An 18,816-nucleotide genomic window follows, 5' to 3' on the forward strand; every position below is an offset into this window, starting at 1 on the left:
AAACAATTTCCCCTATTAATTTAAAAAAAAAAAAAAAAAAAAAGCCGTTTCACAGACCCGCTCTCTGCTGAGCGGGTCTGTTATATTTACTCAGCGCATCGGGCCAGCTGTATAGTCATAGCCTGGCCCGACCGCGCCATAAGACTAAGTGCAGCTCGCTCCTGTAGTAGAACGTTAAACATCATTAAACAGCTTGTTTCTGTGTAAAAATTGTGTTTTGTCCCACACTCCCTAAAGGGGCCAAGAAACAAATTCTGTATGCTACAAATTGCATATACCAGATATTGGTTTAAAGCATTTTGAAGAAAACCCAGGTTACATTTTTTTTTCTAGCCCATCTAGGTAGCTTTTTGCTTTATACAAAAGAGCAAGCTCTTTAAACTTACACTTTTTTGGTTCACATTAAAGGGACACTAGACTATAAAGCAAAACATTTGAACATGTTGCTTAACAACCCGAAAAATTCTTTAATCTTTTGGATATTTATTGTACAGACAAGATCTGCAGCTCACAGTTTGGCCAGTATGGAAATTCCCCCCCATCCCTATTTGGATGCAACAGCTAATCAGCCACATCACTAGAGTTGTATTCATGAATGAGCACACTTTTGCATCTGTAAAGATTGTTGTAATTGGGAGATTTACTGCACGCTACCGTGTCAACCAGTAGCGCATGCCTTAGTAAAAAAACGTTTCCTTGAATACAGCTCAGGCAATATGGCCTCTAATTGGCTTTGCTGGTTTGTGCAAACAAAAACTTGATGCCCAGTGATTGTGTTCTGGCAATGAACAGGTTGCTGATCTTTCGACTATGAACTTCCCTATGAGTCATACATTCCACCATCGCACAGACCTAGCCTCAAGAGAGGGACAGCATGTATATTTATGGCAGTAGACTGGTACTTTGGCCAGAAGGAGCGTTCTCACGAAAACCAGCAGCTTACTGATTAACAGACCACTCCTTCCAGCACTTTCTTAGGTGTTCAGGTATAAGAGCTGAGACTAGCTTTTGTTTACGCTCATCTGGTTTAAAGCAGGACAGGCCGGAATGTCTTGGGGCATGTTCTGTGTTAAGAATGCAATTCAAAAGGAACACAAAACACAAGTCACTTTATCATAAATAATTTTATTAAGCAGATCTTGAGGACACACACTTATGGCATGTACACAAGATGCCACTTACAAGAGGCAGGTAACTATTATACTTTTTTTGCATTGGCTTCTCAATTACTTTCAAGAGCAGCAAAACTGAATGAAAAACAGCTACATGGGTCATTAAGATACTCCAGCGCATAAGTTGGTTAGTTATGGAACAAAATATGTAGAGCACCAAACCTACCCAAATGCAAAAAAACTATGTTTAAAGTGCAACGTTTCCTTTTGAAGTCAGAATAGATTATGGGCTTGCGGAGCCCAGATACACGCTTTGCTCCAGAAGACCCTGCGCACCCATCTTCAACCCGGCACAGACATAAAAATGCAATCTTGGACTTTGGTCACAGTTTCTTCCCTCCACTATATTACTAGAGATAAAGGTCACTGGTTTGGCAGGGAAATCTTTAGCAAGAACATTAGTACCTGGACAAAGGGCACATGCTATTCTCTGACATTTGTATCATCAGCAAAATAACTTCCGCATAAAATAACGTTAGTGAAATTTAAAAAAAAAAGGCCACAATACTCTACTTATAATTATACATCTGTAAAAATAGCTCAATGTTAACTCTCTTAAATAAATATATAATAAATATACATATGCTAGGCAGTTAAAACAATACAAAAATCAGAGGAATGTGAGACATCCTGTTCCACAGTTGGACTGATCCTGTATACAATGCGATCTCACACAGCACCCAACGCCATGCAACTCCCCGATGGTTTAGTGTGGGAAGGGAATGTTAGAATTGTATAGACTTCAGGAATCAGGTCTTAAGGCCACTACTAAGTCACAATCGCAAGCAGCTAACACGGCCAATTCTTTCAGTGGCAAAATGGTGGCATGGAGTATCAAGCGGATGCTCTGCTCCTGCATAGAGTGTTGTACAGCTGCATGCGTTGATTAAAAACGGCCGGAGTATAGAGACCCTTAAAAATACATTCATAGGATATACATGGCGTCTTCAGAGATACAAACACACAAAAATAAAATTGGTGGGTTTTGTAAAAGAAATGACAAAACCTAAAAGATGAGCCATAATAGACACTGTAAACATAGCTCCAGTTTGCCAGGTGTACACGGACCCCCAGCAGGGGCGGAATGAGGGTTGTACTCGGCACAGCTCTGTAGATACAGCTGCAATGCCAAGAGTGCCCTTGGGTTATGACAAACTCCTTAATTTAGTGTTAAATGCATTCACAGAATGAAAACAGGAGATTTCACATTCAGGGAGTTGCACCCCAAGACAGAGTACAAAAGTCCAGCAAGTGTTCATGGACATCACCGAGAGGTCACCCCAAGAGTGAGCTTCAGGTTCTCGTACACTACGTAGCTGATGCTGACGGCAGGAATCACCTTCATAAAATTGGGGGCCAGTCCCCGGTACAGTCCAAATGCTCCCTCTGTTTTAATGATGTGCTTGAATAGATTAACCATTGAGACCTGAGGAGCCCCTTCCACCGAAGCTGAAGAATAAATAAACACAAAGTTACTCACCGGTAACACAATATAATGCAGAATGTTATCTTGGCAAAATAATGTCAAATATCTAGACACCTCAGTGTTGCACTTTAAATCTCCCTACTGAATTAACTTTAGGAAGAGGTTCCACTACTTAGGACATTACTCTTAAAATGTTGAGGCCTATATGCAATAACTTAATGCTACACGACTAGGGCTAAGCCCCTTGGTTGCCAGAGGTCTAGATCATATAATGAAGCAATGTGATGCAGATATCAAGCAGCCAAAGGGTTAAACCACTGCAACACTACCTTAACCTCTAATGGTAACCATATCACACCACAAAATGTTAACGTATAAAATGACCAGGACATGACAATGTTTAGAGAACCATAACATTTGTGTAGACAAATAAAGCTGCTCCTCTACTCAGTTAAAAATGCTCTTATTTAATCAAAATATTAATGTCCTAATCGTGTGTATAATTAACTCCTGCAAAAGGATTAAAGCTATAATTAAAGTCCCGGGTGCATGTCTACATCATTATTGAGCAGGACACAGCCAGTTATTTGCTAAGATATGTGTATGTCATTACTGATTTCTCATCAGCTGTGTACTCATCAGAAGTGGCAATGAATTCCTGTTCTTGAGTGCAAGTTATAACTACAGGAGTGATATAAACCTAGCGCAATGTCGGCAGGAATGTGCACTTGCATCAGTCAGTAGCAGAACGATTTATACATATACCATATGAATGCTCTAGTAATTCATTTAGTGTCTAAACAACCAACAAAGCCCTTCTAATCACCTTGCCCCTGCATGCGTGTCCGGACAAGTGCCAGTGGGTAGCTGGCAAGCTGACCGCACGTGCTGGATATAGTCCCACATGCCAGTAAAACAAACACTCCAGGGTCAGCACTGCTTGTGGCGTATCGCTGTAGCCAGGCATTTTTCAGAGTCTAAGAAAAGTAAATTACAAATTGGCATGAGTAAAAGCAGTGAGCACATTTTAACAAATGAAAATTCCTAGCAAGCTTTAGAATAGCTAGAATGGCAAAAATAGGACTAAGAATAAAATCAAATAAATGACTATTATCTGCCCAGAAGTTCTAATCTGGAATAGGAAATGTCAGTATGCACAAACACTTAGGTTTCTTTCAAACATACAATTTTGAATATGGCGAAGAGAAGAAACCTTACCTCATATACTGCCAAGTCAATGCCAGCATACGGTATGATCCCTAGCATATTTGGGACATATCCTTTGTAAAATGCAGATACTCCCTCCTTCAGCAAGATCTTTTTCCCACAGTCCAGAATCCCCTGATACTGTCCTGTTTTGCGCAGTGCCATGCGAGTCTTCAGAACCTATAAAAAAGGAGAGACTATCAAAATAAAGTCATGGAACAAGAGCGTTTTATTGGGGAAGGGAAGGGGGGGAGAGAGGAGAAAAACGGTACTTGCCTCCATGGGATAAATGCTGCTCTGGGCAATTACACCAGCCAAAGAACCAGCTACAAGTCGCTCACGGATTCCCAATATCTCCTGGTCACTTCCAATTAGACGTTTTATCTGTGAAAAGCAGAAAGAATATGTAATAATGGAGTGAAATACTTCAAAAATTAAAACAGATATAAAATAAAAAAAGGTGCATATGATCAAAGCAAATCCACTAGATGTCCTGAATGATCAACCAAAATGTTCTGTAACCCTTCCTCAAAATTAATAGACGGCAAAATAATTCAAACAAGTGGATTAATAGACTAAGAGTAAAGCCTTACCTGCTCATATGCCATGAATTTGATTGCAGACTCTGGAGCGATTTTTATCACGTTAATGCCGTTCCCACGCCACAGCGAGCGGTACCCACCTTCTCGGATCATGTGAGCGAAGCCCCCCACAATGGACATGTTATTGCTGCGAGTCGCATGAACCTGTGTAGGGGACAACACAAGAAGCATGTTCAGACGCCATCGCTAAGCCGGGGACAATGGCTGCTGCTTGTTTGTGGGAAAATGTATAATCCCGATAAGAATGCTCATTATCGGTTTTAACCAAATGAGCAACACAATGTGCTGTGTGTAAATACAGACATCAACGTCACTACTTGAAATCTTTACTGTAGCAAACTGCAAAAAACACACTTGTGATTACAGGCAAATCTGCTTCTAAAAATATACATTGATATATTAGTTCAGCATATTCTACCTTTACAAACTCTCTGACCTGTAGGGTGCTAGACCTTTACCCATTTTATCTCAAGGAAAAGCATAGTGCAAACTGATAAGCCCAGCCTTTATTACCTGTGCAGTTATTAAACACCTATAAATTAGTCTCTGAAGAACTGAGGTGCAGATATAAAACTTGGCAATTTTCTATAGAAAAGAAATATGCTGTGGGTACCAAGTGAGATATCAACCATAAGGGTTAGTCTGAATAAGGGAGGAGACAACTGCACAGTTCCTGCTCATCTGTAGCCATGCACCAAGTTGGCACTCATACCATTGTTATATGATCATGCACTGTAAGGTGGCTACCAAAAAGATTTCACATTATATAAAGGAGCATGAAAGTTAAACTGCTGTGATTCATATAGAGCCTGACACTTTAAGAGTGGAATTTACTAATGTGCTTCTCTCTCCGTTTCTTTTCTTTTAAGCATACCTAGGTAGACTCTGGAGGAACAATACGCTACATGGAGCTAGATGGCGAATGTGGGACAATATATGCTGCTTGTCATTGGCTCACCAGATGCGTTTAGATGGCTCAGAGTAGTGCATTGCTGCTCTGGCGCTGACTGTAGTTATAGGCAAGGGACAGTGCAATAATAAAATGTAAATAATTTTCTATTTGCACAAATGTCCCTTTAAAAATGTAGAACTTTAATGTTTCTATATATAATAATAAAATAATATTCTGAACATTCATCTGAAAATTGAGAAATCCATTTGGTAGCCCCACGTGATAAGTCAGTGAACATTTTTATCTAATATCTTGACTATACAGATGACCAGGCAGCGTTCATTGTGTTCCGAGTGCCACTATGGCCTTTGGCCAAAGGCAAACCTACTGTGTTCTATGTAGTTGTTCCAGAATAAGAATGATGTAACAAGACTGATCAAAGTCTAACATTTCTCCCTTTCACATAAATAACTCAATTTTTTTTGCTTCTAGGAACAACCTGTAAAAGCACATTGCAAAATACTATGTACACTGTACAGACTGAATGAGGAACAAAGCTACAAGCTGGTGCAAGATTTACAAAGAAGGGACTTGGCACACCTACCTGCATGAGAACTTTCAGTCTGTCCAGGGGAGCAGTACAAGTACGAGAGACAGCCCCAGCACCACCTCCAGCAACAAGGTGTCTCCACCACATCCCCGTCTGCTTCTCTTCTACTGTAAATTCATCTGGTACTGTCAAGTTCTCTCCCATGTCAAAGATCTGCATTGGGAGAAGCGATAAGGGATCAGCATCCGTCAGCCCAGTAGTATCATGCCAATATGTATAAGACATGATCTGAAAGCAACTTTTTCAGAGCAGTTGAAACAGCCTCAACCTCCTGAGAAATCTGACCAACTGTTAACACAGGTTTCTGCAAACTCAAGATATGTAAAGGGAGGGGGGGGAGAAACACATCGGGCTACACACATCAGTAGCTTTGGGGAGTGGAATAAACTGGTAGAGGCTGACCAAGACTAGTTCCATTCTGCATCATGTAGCATATAATGGCCCACAAGATTTGGCCCAGGGTTATTTACATTATTTTGTCTGGTCTAAAACATAACACCGCCCCCTCACGCTCTTAAAACTATAACTACAGGGAACAAGAAACATTAATGTGGCAGGCTATAAAACTATAGGTGTGGCGCAAGGGCAGGTCATTTAACAACCTAAAGCACCATCATTTTGTATTTAAAAATCACAGTGGCCATGAAAAAAGCAGCAAATTAAGGAGGCTAGGTCTTACCGTAGAGTGCTTCCAGTACAGGATGATCTCCGGAATGTTTTCTGCTGGATGCAGCAGGTGATAATCTCTCCATTCATTCCAATCTATTGTCATGGTTCCATTCTTATCCATGCTAGAAAACAAATACAGGAGAACTCTTACAACACAAAAAACGGTGCGGGGGATTCTTATGACCAATGAACCACACAGCACGAGACAAAGGGGTGAGACATTAGGAAGGCGTACTTACTGGGTGACAGGTCCCCATCGGTTGCCCGTCCTAATTCTGATGGTCATATAGACAGAAGCAAAAGGGAAAAGACAGCACAAGTAAGAGATTAAACCTTCCAGTGGGCAAATAGGGCTTAAGTCACTGCCAAGATGAATAGGGTGCCAACGTTAATACATGCCAAGTTATTTGTGGCAGCATCAGGCATATGGTATGATTGGGTTACGTTTTTGGAAGGCGAACTAACCGGATTATACCCGATACAGAACTAGGGGCAGACGCAGACAGGAGAAAAAAAAATAAGTAATGCTAGCCATGAATAATTACCTCTTCAAAATCTTCTCTGCCTGCTGCTCTGAGATGTTAACTCCCAGGTCTCGGAGGGACTGCATGATCTCCTGAGCATCAATCCGTCCTGCGGAGAGACCATGAACACACCACAGCAATTAACATTTTTGAATGTAAAAAGTTCTGTAGCGTTTTTTTTTTTATATATATTCTTTTTATTAATCAGCTTTGAGCCAACTGCAGACTCATTAGAAACCAGAACATTTTTATGTAGCTTAACCTGCACTACAGTGATCTTAAATCTAAATTAATTTAGCAATTCTTGCATGTTAAGTATACAGTGCATAGTATATTCAGCGAACACCTATCTACTTCTGGGTGTCACTCATAGCATGAAGCAAGCAAGCAGCAGGGGTCACGTTTAAAAATGTAAAAAAAAAAAAAAAAAAAAAAAATTCTCTCTTCATTGGAGACATAGTAAAAACAAAGCAATCCGGGGTCACAGAACAGCAACTGCATAGTATAACATATTCAGGATGCAATGAATATTACCGTCATTTTTCTTGTCCAGACTTTTAAAGACCAGTCTCAGCTTCTTCTCATGATCACGCAGGTAGTGAACAAACTCTTCAAAGTCTAGCTGCCCATCCTGGTCCTTGTCCCCAGCTTTCACAATTTTCTGATAAGGGAAAAAAAAAAAAAAAATTTAGAATGTAGAACAAGTTACAATATTATTGCAAGAATGTAATCTAGCAAGAGTCCCAAAACACTTTAATTAGCGTAAGATTTTATATGTGGATATAGGTTGAAAAAAATCATACATACATGGTCACAAATGGGACTATGATCAGTATTATTCAATATTTATACATCTATATACAGAGATACACTGTGGTCAGATTTTATCTACAAAAATAACCTGTTACAATTTAGGACTTAGAGCAAAAAAAAAAAAAAAAAACACAAACACAAAAACAGGTTAATGTCTATCTGTTCCCTCTGTATCAAGTGAGAACTGCACTGAACTGGATATGCCGATACAACACGCTCATCAAGTAGCGGCATGTTTTTAAAAGGGGGAAAAAAAAAAAAAAATAGGAGTTAGAAGTCAGAAGAGATACACAAGCCAGCACTAGGCAAACAATGTGCCCGGCATGGAAGGGGTTAAAAGGACACAAGGTTCCCGAGCCGTTACTGCCTAAGAGGAGAGAGATCAGCAAGAGGGAGAGATTTACAGTGACCTTTGTAAAATGTATGAATTGCTGTCACAAGACTCCCAGGGACACCAAGTGCTAAAGATAGCCGGGCTCAGAACAAGACGTTGCGGAAAGCTGCCCATCAAACTGTGGCCCTGGGAAGGTGATACCACCCTGTCATATTTGAGATATGATATATACACACCGACCGATATCCCGAGCCCTTTTTAATAAGTGCACCACACAGCTAAATAACTTTAAGCCAAAAATTAAACGCTTTTATTGCTTAAATTATCATGAAATTTGTTAAATTATGCAATTAAATTTATCCTTTGGGTAGCATATAACATAATTTATGCTTACCTGATAAATTCCTTTCTTCTGTAGTGTGATCAGTCCACGGGTCATCATTACTTCTGGGATATTAACTGCTCCCCTACAGGAAGTGCAAGAGGATTCACCCAGCAGAGCTGCATACAGCTCCTCCCCTCTACGTCACTCCCAGTCATTCGACCAAGGACCAACGAGAAAGGAAAAGCCAAGGGTGAAGTGGTGACTGGAGTATAAATTAAAAAATATTTACCTGCCTTAAAAACAGGGCGGGCCGTGGACTGATCACACTACAGAAGAAAGGAATTTATCAGGTAAGCATAAATTATGTTTTCTTCTGTTAAGTGTGATCAGTCCACGGGTCATCATTACTTCTGGGATACCAATACCAAAGCAAAAGTACACGGATGACGGGAGGGATAGGCAGACTCTTTATACAGAAGGAACCACTGCCTGAAGAACCTTTCTCCCAAAAATAGCCTCCGACGAAGCAAAGGTGTCAAATTTGTAAAATTTGGAAAAAGTATGAAGCGAAGACCAAGTTGCAGCCTTGCAAATCTGTTCAACAGAGGCCTCATTCTTGAAGGCCCAAGTGGAAGCCACAGCTCTAGTAGAATGAGCTGTAATTCTTTCAGGGGGCTGCTGTCCAGCAGTCTCATAAGCTAAACGAATTATGCTACGAAGCCAAAAAGAAAGAGAGGTAGCGGAAGCTTTTTGACCTCTCCTCTGCCCAGAGTAAATGACAAACAGAGAAGACGTTTGTCGGAATTCCTTAGTTGCCTGCAAGTAAAATTTTAGAGCCCGGACTACATCCAGGTTGTGCAGTAGACGTTCCTTCTTTGAAGAAGGATTTGGGCATAAAGAAGGAACAACAATCTCTTGATTGATATTCCTGTTAGTAACTACCTTAGGTAAGAACCCAGGTTTAGTACGCAGGACTACCTTATCCGAATGAAAAATCAAATAAGGAGAATCACAATGTAAGGCTGATAATTCAGAGACTCTTCGAGCCGAGGAAATAGCCATTAAAAATAGAACTTTCCAAGATAACAACTTTATATCAATGGAATGAAGGGGTTCAAACGGAACGCCCTGTAAAACATTAAGAACAAGGTTTAAACTCCATGGTGGAGCAACAGTTTTAAACACAGGCTTAATCCTGGCCAAAGCCTGACAAAAAGCCTGGACGTCAGGAACTTCTGACAGACGTTTGTGTAACAGAATGGACAGAGCTGAGATCTGTCCCTTTAATGAACTAGCAGAAAAACCCTTTTCTAAACCTTCTTGTAGAAAGGACAATATCCTAGGAATCCTAACCTTACTCCAAGAGTAACCTTTGGATTCACACCAATGTAGGTATTTACGCCATATCTTATGGTAAATCTTTCTGGTAACAGGTTTCCTAGTCTGTATTAAGGTACTAATAACTGACTCAGAAAACCCACGTCTTGATAAAATTAAGCGTTCAATTTCCAAGCAGTCAGCTTCAGAGAAGTTAGATTTTGATGTTTGAAGGGACCCTGTATCAGAAGGTCCTGTTTCAGAGGTAGAGACCAAGGCGGACAGGATGACATGTCCACCAGGTCTGCATACCAAGTCCTGCGTGGCCACGCAGGTGCTATTAGAATCACTGATGCTCTCTCTTGTTTGATTCTGGCTATCAATCGAGGAAGCAACGGGAAGGGTGGAAACACGTAAGCCATCCTGAAGTCCCAAGGTGCTGTCAGAGCATCTATCAGGACTGCTCCTGGATCCCTGGATCTGGACCCGTAACGAGGAAGCTTGGCGTTCTGTCGAGACGCCATGAGATCTATCTCTGGTTTGCCCCAACGTCGAAGTATTTGGGCAAAGACCTCCGGATGAAGTTCCCACTCCCCCGGATGAAAAGTCTGACGACTTAAGAAATCCGCCTCCCAGTTCTCCACTCCCGGGATGTGGATTGCTGACAGGTGGCAAGAGTGAGACTCTGCCCAGCGAATTATCTTTGATACTTCCATCATAGCTAGGGAGCTTCTTGTCCCTCCCTGATGGTTGATGTAAGCTACAGTCGTGATGTTGTCCGACTGAAACCTGATGAACCCCCGAGTTGTCAACTGGGGCCAAGCCAGGAGGGCATTGAGAACTGCTCTCAATTCCAGAATGTTTATTGGCAGGAGACTCTCCTCCTGACTCCATAGTCCCTGAGCCTTCAGGGAATTCCAGACGGCACCCCAACCTAGAAGGCTGGCGTCTGTTGTTACAATTGTCCAGTCTGGTCTGCTGAATGGCATCCCCCTGGACAGGTGTGGCCGAGAAAGCCACCATAGAAGAGAATTTCTGGTCTCTTGATCCAGATTCAGAGAAGGGGATAAGTCTGAGTAATCCCCATTCCACTGACCTAGCATGCACAGTTGCAGTGGTCTGAGGTGTAAGCGTGCAAAGGGTACTATGTCCATTGCCGCTACCATTAAGCCGATTACCTCCATACATTGAGCCACTGACGGGTGTTGAATGGAATGAAGAGTGCGGCAAGCACTTTGAAGTCTTGATAGCCTGTCCTCTGTCAGGTAAATCTTCATTTCTACAGAATCTATAAGAGTCCCCAGGAAGGGAACTCTTGTGAGTGGAACGAGTGAACTTTTCTTTTCGTTCACCTTCCATCCATGTGACCTTAGAAATGCCAGCACTAACTCTGTATGAGATTTGGCAGTTTGAAAGCTTGAAGCTTGTATCAGAATGTCGTCTAGGTATGGAGCTACCGAGATTCCCCGCGGTCTTAGTACCGCCAGAAGAGCACCCAGAACCTTTGTGAAGATTCTTGGCGCTGTAGCCAATCCGAATGGAAGAGCCACAAACTGGTAATGCCTGTCTAGGAAGGCAAACCTTAGGTACCGGTAATGATCTTTGTGAATCGGTATGTGCAGGTAAGCATCTTTTAAATCTACAGTGGTCATGTACTGACCCTCTTGGATCATAGGTAAAATTGTCCGAATAGTCTCCATCTTGAACGATGGAACTCTTAGGAATTTGTTTAGGATCTTTAAGTCCAGGATTGGTCTGAAAGTTCCCTCTTTTTTGGGAACCACAAACAGATTTGAGTAAAACCCCTGTCCCTGTTCCGATCGTGGAACTGGATGGATTACTCCCATTAACAAGAGCTCTTGTACGCAGCGTAGAAAAGCCTCTTTCTTTGTCTGGATTGTTGACAATCTTGACAGATGAAATCTCTGTCTTGGAGGAGAGTATTTGAAGTCCAGAAGGTATCCCTGAGATATTATCTCTAGCGCCCAGGGATCCTGAACATCTCTTGCCCAAGCCTGGGCGAAGAGAGAAAGTCTGCCCCCCACTAGATCCGATCCCGGATCGGGGGCCCTCAATTCATGCTGTTTTGGGGGCAGCAGCAGGTTTCCTAGTCTGCTTGCCCTTGTTCCAGGACTGGTTAGGTTTCCAGCCTTGTCTGTAGCGAGCAACAGCTCCTTCCTGTTTTGGTGCAGAGGAAGTTGATGCTGCTCCTGCTTTGAAATTACGAAAGGAACGAAAACTAGACTGTCTAGTCTTGGCTTTGGCTTTGTCCTGAGGCAGGGCATGGCCTTTACCTCCTGTAATGTCAGCGATAATCTCTTTCAACCCGGGCCCGAATAAGGTCTGCCCTTTGAAAGGTATATTAAGCAATTTAGACTTAGAAGTAACATCAGCTGACCAGGATTTTAGCCACAGCGCCCTGCGTGCCTGAATGGCGAATCCTGAATTCTTCGCCGTAAGTTTAGTAAGATGTACTACGGCCTCCGAAATGAATGAATTAGCTAGTTTAAGGACTCTAAGCCTGTCCGTAATGTCGTCCAGAGTAGCTGAACCAATGTTCTCTTCCAGAGACTCAATCCAGAATGCCGCTGCAGCCGTGATCGGCGCAATGCATGCAAGGGGTTGCAATATAAAACCTTGTTGAACAAACATTTTCTTAAGGTAACCCTCTAACTTTTTATCCATTGGATCTGAAAAAGCACAGCTATCCTCCACCGGGATAGTGGTACGCTTAGCTAAAGTAGAAACTGCTCCCTCCACCTTAGGGACCGTTTGCCATAAGTCCCTTGTGGTGGCGTCTATTGGAAACATTTTTCTAAATATCGGAGGGGGTGAGAACGGCACACCGGGTCTATCCCACTCCTTAGTAACAATTTCAGTAAGTCTCTTAGGTATAGGAAAAACCTCAGTACTCGTCGGTACCGCAAAATATTTATCCAACCTACACATTTTCTCTGGTATTGCAACTGTGTTACAATCATTCAGAGCCGCTAACACCTCCCCTAGTAATACACGGAGGTTTTCCAGTTTAAATTTAAAATTTGAAATATCTGAATCCAGTCTGTTTGGATCAGAACCGTCACCCACAGAATGAAGTTCTCCGTCCTCATGTTCTGCCACCTGTGACGCAGTGTCTGACATGGCCCTAATATTATCAGCGCACTCTGTTCTCACCCCAGAGTGATCACGCTTACCTTTTAGTTCTGGTAATTTAGCCAAAACTTCAGTCATAACAGTAGCCATATCCTGTAATGTGATTTGTAATGGCCGCCCAGCTGTACTCGGCGCTACAATATCACGCACCTCCCTCTGAGCGGGAGATGTAGGTACTGACACGTGAGGCGAGTTAGTCGGCATAACTCTCCCCTCGTTGTTTGGTGAAATTTGTTCAATTTGTACAGATTGATTTTTATTTAAAGTAGCATCAATACAGTTAGTACATAAATTTCTATTGGGTTCCACTTTGGCATTGCAACAAATGACACAGGTATCATCTTCTGAATCAGACATGTTTAACACACTAGCAAATAAACTTGCAACTTGGAAATACAATTCAAATAGAATAATATTAAAACGTACTGTGCCTTTAAGAAGCACAGAAGATCTATGACAGTTAAAAATTAATAAATTGAAACAGAAAAAACAGATTTAAGCAACTGCCACGTGGAAAAATGGTGCCCAAACATTTATTCACTCAGAACCTCAGTAAATGAAAACGATTTTACATTCCAGCAAAAACGTTAAACATAATCTCTAGTTATTAAACAGCTTTATGTCTTTCTTACAGTGTAATTCTAGTGAAGTACCATTCTCCCAGAATACTGAAGTGTAAAGTATACATACATGACATTATATCGGTATGGCAGGATTTTCTCATCAATTCCATTGTCAGAAAATAAAAACTGCTACATACCTCTATGTAGATTCATCTGCCCGCTGTCCCCTGATCTGAAGTTTACCTCAATCCTCAGATGGCCGAGAACAGCAATATGATCTTAACTACTCCGGCTAAAATCATAGCAAAACTCTGGTAGATTCTTCCTCAAACTCTGCCAGAGAGGTAATAACACACTCCGGTGCTATTTTAAAATAACAAACTTTTGATTGAAGATATAAAACTAAGTATAATCACCATAGTCCTCTCACACGACCTATCTAGTTGCTGGGTGCAAGAGAATGACTGGGAGTGACGTAGAGGGGAGGAGCTGTATGCAGCTCTGCTGGGTGAATCCTCTTGCACTTCCTGTAGGGGAGCAGTTAATATCCCAGAAGTAATGATGACCCGTGGACTGATCACACTTAACAGAAGAAATATATATACATACACATATATATATATATATATATATATATATACATATATATATATATATATATATATATATATATATATACACACATACACATATATATACATATATATATATATACACATACACATATATATACATATATATATATACACATACACATACATATATATATATATATATATATATATACACATATATATATACACATATATATATACATACACATATATATACACATATACACATATACACATATATATATATATACATACACATATATATACACATATACATATACATATATATACACATATATATATACATATACATCTATATCTATATCTATATATCTATCTATATCTATCTCTCTTACTACTAGGTATTGCACTGCCCCCACCCGGCAATTTTCTGTAGAGAACACTAAGAGAAAATTATATATATATATATTTTTTTTTATTTATATATTTATTGTATTTTAATTATTTTTTTTTTAAAAGACATGCAAAGTACAATCTAATAATTATAAAAGATACACATATATAGTAAGAGCCTAGTTTGTTAAAGTTACACAGAAACTGTGAAGGCATAATGAAATTTTTTTTTAAAAAAATAATCCTAAATACATTGCTATACACACACAGAGCTAAGTAGTACAAACACCGTATCCTCCAGAGAAAGCAAAAAAACACAAAAAACACTCCTGACTCAGGAACCCAGCAAACGATCATTAAAACAGTTCCTTTAACATGTTGCGCCTGTAAAATGGCATCAGCCAAAGCGAACGCTACTTTATAAAGCTTTTCTACATTAACCAAATGAACTCTGCTGTTATCGGATATTAAAATGAGAGAATTTGTAACGCAAATAAATGGAAATGCACAGAAATGAACTGTAAAAAAATTGTCCAATTTCTGCACACTTTCAAATGAATTGAAACAGCATCAGTTGCACTTGAAATCTCTGCAGCCACCCCTGACCTAGAGAGTTCCGATGACTCATTTCCAGACACTGCAAGTTACATTTTAAACAATGGTAAAGCCACGCATATAGAAAAGTTACATGAGAACACGCTATACACAGAAGGTTGCACATAATCTGTGCTCCTAAGAATATACAGGTCACTCACCTGTCTCCACTCTCGATAGGTAGAAAATTCCTGAGATGGGATAAAAAGGCTGAGACTAAAGATAGATTTGAGCTCGGATGGAAGTTCGTCTGACTCAAAATACTGAAATTCAGCCTGAGACTGGTCCAGCACAGGCACATAGAGACTCAGACAAAACATTGTGGAGGTGGCTATCACCTGCACAGAGTATACAGCGAGGACCCTAGTCTTTCAGAAGCTGCAATTCCTTTACAATCTAACTGCAGATGCCGGCAGGTCAGAAGCCTTAGAGGTGCTGTCTGAGTTGCTATTGGCTGGCTTAGACCAGCCCCTTCCAATGAGAAGAGAGAGTCTGGTACACCCAGCCTTCTAAGGCTGGCCAATCCTGTTTGGGGCGAGTCAAGAAGGGTTTCGTCAAACACGTACAGTGCAATCCAGCTGACGTGCAGCCAGCACAGGAGGCTCCCAGAGTAAAGCATCCTTGTGACTGCTAGTTTAGAAGCATCTCACGAGGGATCACAAAAGGTTAGGGATGTGGTAACAAAATGTTATGGGGAACTAAATAGAATGGATCAACAGATAGATATTATATATATATATATATATATACACACACACACACACTATATATCTATATCTATCTATATCTATAATAAAATTATGTATAGCATTTGCATCAATCTGCTTAAAAAAAAAAAAAAAGTTACCACTTGGCTGCTAGAGGGTTGCAATGCATTATGGGACATTATGAGAAAATCTGATCTATAGGGATAGAGCCTCAATGAAACTTAGCAAACAAAAGGAACATAAGGTTAGAGAATTCATGCAAAAAGCTAGTATGCATAGTCATTTTATCATTTCACCAATATCTGTGTATCCCCACAAGCTTGATTTATCAAGCCTTCTCCTTCCTTTGACTGCAGGTTCTCACAACAGAACCTGCAGTCACAATTCTTCATGCAGCAATCAGACCGCCGCTTTCCTACCCTCAATCTACACAATCGACTACTCCTGCCTGTGTGCGATTGGCTGTGCCTGTCTGATTCGCTGTGCGTGGGCAGGAGGCGAGGTTGCACAGGAGCGCAAAATAGTGCTTGTTAAAATTCGGGCCGCACATTGGTGCCGCCAGAGAAGAACTCGGGGCGAATATATATGCCCCCTGTCGGCCCTTAATTGATAAATCAAGCTCAATATGGGGTTAAAGGGCGTTTTATAGACGTTTTGTGCAGTATGTACCCATTTAATAAGCTATGATATAGCTTCACCTTTCTAAATGCAATGCTTCCCTATACTTTACCCCAACCCCAAAATGGCCTCTCTTCGCCCCCGCCCCCCCCCATTGAGATCAGAAGAGTGAAGCAAAGATATGATAGATAGAGCTTTAAAAAAAGTTAACCTTACAAATCCAGACAACATTGGAAGTTAAACCCAGTAGTGTACTGAAATGAGAAACCCAAATCACGACATGTAATTAAAAACTTATTGCCTACGTTAAATGCTTTGGGACACCCTGGTTTATTTTTACAATTCATGTGACAGCAGTTTATTTTTATTCCCTTGTGACATCACAGTCTTAATGTAATATGATAGAAAAATCAACAGACTTAACTGAGGCATACACAGACTATATTACAGCATGAAAATGTGCATAAAACATAGCTAGCTATGCATTATTTTCCAGACGTTGAATAATATCCAATTATAAATACAGAAACTGTACAAAATATAAAGAAATTAAGACTGCTGAAATTTACTCAGACTTCCAGGGATTGTCAGACCCTGGGGTGTGTGATAGTTCTACAGAATTGCCCTGTTAAATTTGATCACAGTAAATTTGACCAACAATACAATTTAGGAATATATAAGCCATATACCTCAAAAGCAATGGGACAGGTACATATGCAAAAAGGTAGGAAGCAGACTATTTAAAAAAAAAAGAAAATCTGCAGTCATTTCGTATCTTACCTTAATCAAGCATATACACCAGGGGTTGACAAATCAGTTTAAAATTTAGAAGCCAGTAAAAATATTGAGGAGCCAGACTGTGGTATTGATTTATGGAGAATAATTAAAAAAAAATTAGGAGCTGGGCTAAAATTCTAAGAGCCAGTGGCTCCCTGGTTCCTGGGTTTGTTCAGCCCTGATTTACAACGTCATCAATACTGCAGATACTATCACTGCAAAATATATAGGTGGGTACATGACTAATATAACTGCATTTTTAGATCCATCTCTGTGCCTTTCATTAAAGGGATAATCAGAACTCAAAATGTAATTAAAAAATATATAACTAGTTGTAAGGGAAAACTATTGCAATCTACTTTATTTGGGCAGGATCTATAAACTGACCCTGCAACATGGTACACAGCGATCAGTGAAGGAGCTCATTTATATCTGTCCCTGACTTGCCACAGGGAGCTTTCCCTGGGCTGCAAAAACACTGCTTAGAAAACCAGTGCTTACATAAAATTTAATTTGGGTGGAGATCTTTTGTAAAACAGCGAATAACTAATGATATACTGTATAGAGATATATACTGTGCACAAACAACCTACTTTAAAAATGTCCCTTTAATTTGAGACATGGGATGAAATTTTAGAGAAAAAAAAAAAAAAAAAACACAATTTGCCAACCCCAGCAATTCAAGGTTTCTAGTAAAGCGAGGTAATTAAAAAGGTACTTATAGTAGCACGCTAAACGGGAGACGCATAACTATGGCATCTTACAAAGCAAGTGTCGTGGCAGTCAACCATATTGCTTTTTGGTGCAAGTCCAATGTCACGGGTTAAGCAAAAACAAGGTCTTCTGAATTAGGACAGTACAGAGGTCACTGAATAGGGAAATAGTTAATAATTAGGGGATAAAACCTATGACGCAAGCTGATCAAGATTAGGCAATCAGGTGACCGAGATAAGGGACTGATCAGTGCACAAGTTCGCCTTCCGTAGTGATGACAAATTTTCCACGATGATTGGCACACAATGACTGACCTCTCACTCTGGGCTGGTAGTATTATACAATGCAGTGATAGGTAATAATGAAAGCAGGGGCAGACAATTTACACCCTCAGCTCCGGCCATATAACTGTATATTCTGACCCACTAGAAAAAGGCTGTATGCTATGTGACATTTACCGAGTCCCTTGTTGTCTTTATAGTTTGCACAACTGATAAAGCATTAAAGGGACATTATACACTCATTTTTTCTTTGCATAAATGTTTTGTAGATCTATTTATATAGCCCATAAAGTTTTTTTTTTTTAAAAAAAAGTATAATTTTGCTTATTTTTAAATAACATTGCTCTGATTTTCAGACTCCTAACCAAGCCCCAAAGTTTTATTTGAATACCGTCAGCTACCTTCTCCAGCTTGCTCCTGTTTGTGTAAATGGTCTTTTCATATGCAAAAGAAGGGGGAGGGGGGAGGGGGGATTGTCTTATTTTCCACTTGCAGTGGGCTTTCCAGCTACCTTTTCAACAGAGCTAAACTGACAGCTTCTAAGTAAGTTT

General features: G+C 40.4%; 1 protein-coding gene and 1 long non-coding RNA gene across 4 annotated transcripts in view; one reads left to right on the forward strand and one right to left on the reverse strand.

The window, feature by feature from the left end:
• Positions 1-5,906, forward strand: part of LOC128642923 (uncharacterized) — a 45,491-nt gene extending 39,585 nt beyond the window's left edge. The window contains exon 3 of the long non-coding RNA XR_008399733.1: positions 5,791-5,906. This is a non-coding gene — a long non-coding RNA (uncharacterized LOC128642923). The remainder of the gene's footprint in view (positions 1-5,790) is intronic.
• The window catches only part of SLC25A25 (solute carrier family 25 member 25), a 63,041-nt gene continuing 45,330 nt past the window's right edge, over positions 1,106-18,816 (reverse strand). Inside the window, exons 1-10 of one of the 3 annotated variants that reach the window (XM_053695811.1) lie at positions 15,330-15,574; positions 7,636-7,762; positions 7,123-7,210; positions 6,588-6,699; positions 5,903-6,061; positions 4,398-4,550; positions 4,081-4,188; positions 3,817-3,984; positions 3,425-3,575; positions 1,106-2,621 (exon numbers count right to left, since the gene is read on the reverse strand). In XM_053695811.1, coding sequence (XP_053551786.1) covers positions 2,437-2,621; positions 3,425-3,575; positions 3,817-3,984; positions 4,081-4,188; positions 4,398-4,550; positions 5,903-6,061; positions 6,588-6,699; positions 7,123-7,210; positions 7,636-7,762; positions 15,330-15,488 — 1,410 coding nt within the window. In that variant the 5' untranslated portion in view covers positions 15,489-15,574 and the 3' untranslated portion in view covers positions 1,106-2,436. Of the gene's footprint in view, positions 2,622-3,424; positions 3,576-3,816; positions 3,985-4,080; positions 4,189-4,397; positions 4,551-5,902; positions 6,062-6,587; positions 6,700-7,122; positions 7,211-7,635; positions 7,763-8,109; positions 8,467-15,329; positions 15,575-18,816 lie in introns of those variants that run through there. The other 2 variants (XM_053695812.1, XM_053695810.1) reach the window with 2 other exon arrangements.

Source organism: Bombina bombina, chromosome 12 (genome assembly GCF_027579735.1).
Source record: "Bombina bombina isolate aBomBom1 chromosome 12, aBomBom1.pri, whole genome shotgun sequence".
NCBI classification, from domain to species: Eukaryota; Metazoa; Chordata; class Amphibia; order Anura; family Bombinatoridae; genus Bombina; species Bombina bombina.